The sequence below is a fragment of the Microchirus variegatus genome (assembly GCF_963457635.1).
Source record: "Microchirus variegatus genome assembly, chromosome: 19".
NCBI lineage: Eukaryota > Metazoa > Chordata > Actinopteri > Pleuronectiformes > Soleidae > Microchirus > Microchirus variegatus.
In genome coordinates, this window is record NC_139820.1 from 12,642,293 (window position 1) to 12,648,962 (window position 6,670).

A 6,670-nucleotide genomic window follows, 5' to 3' on the forward strand; every position below is an offset into this window, starting at 1 on the left:
TCGCCATCATTCTTTTCCAAACTGACGAAGTTCTGGAGATATCAAATTCTGTGATATCTTAAGAACATATCTGACACTTTTTCTCGACGTTACACAAACTTTTCTGGGTGGAAAATGATGTTTTCTAAACCACTATCCTCTTTTTCACTTCAGTCATTGAATCCCTTTGTTCAGATAAACTCAGTGACAAAAACTTACCACATGAGGCAGCAGTAGACCAGTATTTTGTGTGTCCAATTTAAACATTTCTATATTCTTTGTGTATTTTTTTTATGGAAAACACACTTAAACACAGAAGGGAGGTAGGAGGCTGCTGCTACTGGCTGCCTCATGCGGCACCATTTTACATCTTATCAAACAGCATGCCATTTTACAAATCACAGGTCAAAGATTAGAGTGTCCAGATTTTTACCAAAATTCGACCCTGCATACTAAAAACAAGACAGCTGAACAATGCAAAAAATGTCCTGCACATTTCCATTTACACATCTGGGGTCTGTTTCACAAAGCATGTTTAGTGCAAACTCTGAGTCTGTTAACCCTGAAATGAGGGAAACTCACTCAAGTTTTCCGTTTCACAAAGGGAGGTAAGTCAAACCATAGAAAGAGGAGTAACTCGAGCCTGTTTCACAGAGAGAGGTAACTTAAGCTCTCGGTCAGTTACCATGGTAACATGCTCTATGAACCTAACCTGGTTGGGACCAGGTTTTTCTCCGCAAAACTGGAGTTTCTCTCTGTCTCCGCCCTCTTTCAGCCACACACAGTATTTGATTTGATTTGATTTCCTCATTCATTCAGTCATCAGGCGAGTTTTAGTATAGTATAGTTCTGCCGTACATTAGAAGTTATATTAGGTGGCGACTATTTTCACTACCATGTACTTTTGACAATGATCCCGTGGATGAAGGTGCAGCATTACTGCGCAGAGATTAAAATATTCGTCGGAAGATGATTATCAGACTGCACATAGTATGTTCTTGCATTTCCAGACACTTCTCTTTTTGAGAGGTACCATTTCATATCACAGTCATTTACATACACAACCTAATCAGTCCTTACATTTCCAACATTACCAACCAAACTCATGCTCTCACATCCCAGCAGATATTGTGTTGCGCTGCGTCTTTTTGCAAATGGGATTCTTTATAGAACGTCAGAGATGCAGAGCACTTGAACGTAATATAAGAAGTTTATGTGTGTGAAAACATCATTATGTTGGGGATAAAACAACTGTAAAGTCAAACAGCCACTTCATATTTACTTTACAATGTAAAACATGATCAAAATGAGGTAATCCATGAGATTATACCGAGGTCTTACCTGTTTGAACAATGTTTTTATCTTTCATCTTAAACTGCTGCCAAGTGTGTTTCTACCCCTCAGGATTACACATAAATGAAATAAATTAAAAGTCTACCATTCAAGCAGTTTCCCTCTGTAATATTATTGTGATTGTGCAAAGGACGACATTTAAACTTCTGTATCAGCAGCAGTGTTCTCCCACACCGTCTCCCTCTCTTTTGCTGCTGCAGCGGTGTTACACTCGCCCTCCTCTTCCCCGTTGTCATGGTGACTCGACAAAACGGGGCTCCATTCATGCTGTCTTTTTATACTTGTGGAGCACGCGCTTAACTCGAGGTGAAACTACTCTGAGAACAAACTAACTCAAATCAGCTGTTGTGGAACCGAAAACTCAGAGTTTCCTCTCTCAGAGTAGATCAACTCAGGGTTAGACTCAGAGTTTGTTGAACCTGCTTTGTGAAACGGACCCCAGATAGAGGGCCACATACTGAAGACACACAAATCTGATGTGAAAATCAGTCATGCTGAATCCAGATCTTAATCTGTCCATAGCTTTTCAGTCAGTTGTCCCATTACTGGCAGGCACATATAGAAAGTGTTGTAATTCCTACACTGTTCACCTGATTTGGATGTAAATACCCTCAAATTAAAGCAAGTAAAGTAAAGTGAAAGTATGCAGTTAAACCACATCTTGTTCATTTCATTTCCATTCAAATCCATTGTAGTGGTGTATAGAGCCAAAAAGAAGAGAATTTTGTCAATGTCCCAATATTGATGACTGTAGATCCTCCACATGAGGGACGAGGGTGTTTGGAATCATAGTTTGTTTTGATCAGTGCAAAATTTTAAGACATAGAAGAAAACATGTGCTAAAATATGTTGATCTAAATCACTGGTTTCCATTCTGTCATAATTACAGGAACAGTTGTTGTGCATGGTGTGCTTCTGTTTAAAAAAACAAAAAACAAAATTGAAACGCCCACAAGAAAGAGCTGTGGTTACACGCGCAACAGGGCAGAGCACAACAATGGAAACTTTGATTGTGTGTGTGTGTTGTTTGCACAAGCTGCCACATTGTGCAAATGATGTCTTAATGATCTGACCGCAAAGGAGAAGCAGTTTCTGCCTGTGTCATATCTGCTGATCTTCAGTATAGATGTACTTGCAACTTGAGATGTTGACCGATGCAGGATATAGAGCAGGAAGTACTGTCTTCTAACACAAGTGTATGTGTTTGTGTGAACTGTAGGAAGCCTGCTGGAGTTCTTGAAGGATGGAGAAGGACGAGAGTTGAAGCTGCCAAACCTTGTGGACATGGCTGCTCAGGTATCAGAGCATTTGCTATTTTATTCTGGGCGCAAATTATGTGATTATGTTATATAACCTAGACTATGGCTACATCCATAGTAAGGCTGTGCACTGGCAAGTATGAGGTGAATCCTGTGGTAACAATATAATGTATTGTAACATAATTTGGTATACTATAAACAAGTAGATAAATATATTTTTCCTCCAAAATTGTCTGTTTTAACTAAAATTCTGTTGTTTAGTAAGAGAAGTGTAAGGAGGAAGAGAGTCAAACTGTCAAAAATTGCTTCCAATTAGTGGTTGAAGGCTTAAATACAGCTGAAAACCACAGTCAAACCCTCTATCCATTTTCTCCTGCTTCATTAGTCTGCTTTTGTGCAGAATCACTTTGCTCCAAATAAGAGCTGATATCTTTTGTAAAGATATGGATCAGTTAACCTCTACATGTTTCCATGTAGCCTGAGGCAACTCGATGCCTCTGGGTACACTTTTCAGTGAGTGTTGATGCAGCATGCTGTCTTGGCTCCAGGTGGCAGCAGGCATGGCCTACATCGAGAGGATGAACTACATCCATCGAGACCTGCGCTCCGCCAATATCCTCGTAGGAGACAATCTGGTGTGCAAGATCGCTGACTTTGGCCTGGCCAGGCTCATTGAAGACAATGAATACACTGCTCGGCAAGGTGGGGCTCTGCACCCTTCAATCACAAACACATACATTATGTTATAATGCACCCTAGTGGTGCTGCCACATACACACTCACATGATTACATGAGTGAGTACATCAGGTCGGGGAGGAAACACATTTACACTATTAGCAGCTGCAACTGGTTTTGATTACATTTGCACAAGCACACTTTGCATAACCAAATTTAACCAACGGTTTTTGGTATCAGAAAAAATTGAATGGCTTCTAAAAGCTGAGTTGCACATCAAAGCCAACATTGTGGTTATTACGGTAATTTCACTGGTGTCTTTGTCACCAGAAAGGGAAAAAGTTGGAAAAACGGTTGTTTGCGTTTTTTTGGCCTGTTTTGGGACATTGAGTCAAAAACAAAAACTAATTATCTGGCCCTTTTATAGTTAGAATAAGCAAATAAAGTCCAGACGGACATTATGAGGCTAAGGTGTTAAGTAACATCTACTCTGTGTTAGTGAATTTTATGACTGGAACCTAGAATCGTCCACTCGATGCCTCCTTCTCATCTGAAACACACAGCGTAGTCGTGCAGTTCATGTTTGGACAGGCATAGCTTTAATCTCTTCATGAATAGTGAACTGATTGTGATGTGGTAGCTGGACCAGTGATGAACAGCAGACCGCAGCAGAAAAAAAAAAACCTGCAATATCAGCTACAAAAGAAAAAGTCAAGCACCACACAAAAAATATCATCCGTGAATGATATGGTTATTCAACTCATAGGCCTTGTTCATCACGCCTCTCTCCTGCAGGTGCAAAGTTTCCCATCAAGTGGACCGCCCCAGAGGCTGCACTGTACGGGAAGTTCACCATTAAGTCCGATGTGTGGTCATTTGGCATCTTGCTCACGGAGCTGGTCACCAAGGGTCGGGTGCCTTATCCAGGTGAGGGGACGAGCAGATGACACTCACATGGATTATCCACAGCTGTCTGAAAAGAAGAATAAACCAAAACTTATTACGAAAGCACTCATTAATACAAGCGTGTCTCTGAACCTTCTACTGTTTTTTTTCTGCCATGTGAGAAAGCCACACTAGTGCTACATTTCAGACTGAAACAAAGAGACAAAGCAAGAGAGGAAGGTGAACATGTGTGCAGCAGCATCGTGCTGAATAACATGTTTCTGACTTCCGATATTATAGTTTTTGTTTTGACAAGTGTGGATGTATGACGTCCTAACACAAATGGTGCTTTTCCATTATACAGTTCTACTCAGCTATACTTGGCTCAACTTGGTACAACTCTACTCGGTTTGGTATCAGTCACGTGTTGTGACTTCGTTTTATATGCAAAACAAACACTCAAACTAGTGACGAGCAAAGCAGTTGTTTCCGCTGTAACTGGAAAGGAAAAGGAAAATCTGATTTTGGCCACCTGACAAAAGGGTCATCTTATAAATTCTATGCCCACTGAAGTCTGCAACTTCTTAAGAATATGTCTGTTTATCCACAGAGAAAACATAGAGAGTTGTCAATCATGTGGAGCTGCTTATGCTGCCTTGTTTGTGTCACTAAGGTAAAACCGAACAAAGGACATTTGAACATACTGACTGAGGCACTGGTTTGCGTTGTAAATTGGCTGGTTCAGGGAGTGAGTGGTTTTAAAAAGTGACAAAGTGATACACAGTGACTCTGTCAATACAGGGAAAAATTGGCTGTTTTAAGATATCATAGATTTTATTATGGTGAACTTACTAACTGAAAATTATTTTTTTTCTCTTTTCTTAATTCAAACTTTGGCAGATGTCAGATAATGTTTGTTGCCACATGTGTTTGTGGTCTCCATTTTTATTTTTACTTCTTCTTCCCTTAGGGATGAACAACCGCGAGGTGTTAGAGCAGGTGGAGCGTGGCTACAGGATGCCATGTTCCCAGGATTGTCCCACCTCTCTGCATGAGCTGATGCTGCAGTGCTGGAAGAAAGATGCAGAGGAGCGGCCCACCTTTGAGTACCTGCAGGCCTTCTTGGAGGACTACTTCACAGCCACTGAGCCTCAGTACCAGCCCGGGGACAACCTCTAATCCCCCTTCAAAAAAACCTTGGCCATTAATATGATGGTATGGGATAGGCAGGTGGGGTATGTGGTGGGGGGGGGGGGGAGTTGAGGCTGGGACTACACAGTACTGTTCAAAAAAACTCTGGAGCCTTCGCAGCTTGGCCTTAATTTTTAGAGATCTGCACAGCTCCCGTAACTCAACTCAGTATTTCAGTTCCAGCCCTGGTTTTCTGACTTGCTCCCTTCTGTCTGAACTCTGCAAATGGTGATACATGTGGAAGCTGAGAGATGGAAGACGGACGAAACAACTGGCATTGGCATAATGCAATGAAATACCTGTATTTTCAATGTAAATTTGAAAAAATCTTGTTTTATTTTATTTGTTTGCTTCCATTTAAGATTGTATTTTCTCCTGCACAAACAGGTAATAATAATAATAATGATAATAATAAAATAGTAAAGGCAAAGGAAGATGAACCTGAGCGGGCACAGTTAATGTGTACACGTATTATTCTATAGTTCCTGTATAATTTTCTAGAGATTGAATTGGAAGCCTAAATTTTCTATTCCTTTTTCCCATAATGTTAAAATGAAATTGTTTTGTTCTTGACTTTTCTGTTAATAGTATTACTGAGGCTTTTCATAATGAGCATGATGCAGTCCTCTGTCTGTCTTTTCTGTCAAACCTTGCTTATCGTCTCCACTTATATTCTGTATGTCACATTTTTATTGAAGTAAATATGTGTCCAGCCATGGCAAAACCGGTCACAAGTCTACCGAGCGACATTTCGAAATATTTAAAGATTCTGATTTCCAACAATGTCCAGCACATGTAAATCAGATAATATTTGAAGAAGATATGGCCATTTGAATGTAGGCACTCCTCAAACTGCTTTAGGGAGAATTTTAGCCTCAAAGATTCACACCTTCTGAGAGCCAAGAGACAGAATCATCACATTTACACAGAACAACCCCCTCCTGGTCTAAGCTGTCAGTGAAACCACACCTCTCTGAGCACAGATACCAGCACAGTCCCTGAAAAAAGTCTTGTCACTTATCCATTTTGTAGAAACAACAGTTTATAACCTGACTTTTAATTAATCCATTGGTTTAACAAATGGCTCATATGAAAGCTAAAACCCTCCCAAATTATGTCTAATATACTAAAATAAATTTGCTTCATGCTCATGGAAGTCATACAAGATATTAAAGGTCACATAGAGTGGTCCTGTTGCACATATATGTGAGTTATGGAGGTCTACTTACATATATTAAGTTGTTTTTATGGTCAAAATCCTCCTAGTTGATGTAAACGAGCCGATTGAAATCTGTCCTTTTCGAAGCGCTCGTCAGTCGCGCTATTT

The 6,670-nt window shown here is 40.3% G+C and overlaps 1 protein-coding gene across 3 annotated transcripts in view; it reads left to right on the forward strand.

Moving 5' to 3' along the window:
- Positions 1-5,331, forward strand: part of fynb (FYN proto-oncogene, Src family tyrosine kinase b) — a gene marked incomplete at both ends in the record, with an annotated part of 38,851 nt that extends 33,520 nt beyond the window's left edge. For all 3 annotated transcript variants that reach the window (XM_083905985.1, XM_083905986.1, XM_083905987.1), the window contains 4 exons: positions 2,552-2,628; positions 3,140-3,293; positions 4,063-4,194; positions 5,123-5,331. In XM_083905985.1, the coding sequence (XP_083762111.1) occupies positions 2,552-2,628; positions 3,140-3,293; positions 4,063-4,194; positions 5,123-5,331 (572 nt within the window). The remainder of the gene's footprint in view (positions 1-2,551; positions 2,629-3,139; positions 3,294-4,062; positions 4,195-5,122) is intronic.
- Between the last annotated feature and the right edge of the window lie 1,339 nt (positions 5,332-6,670).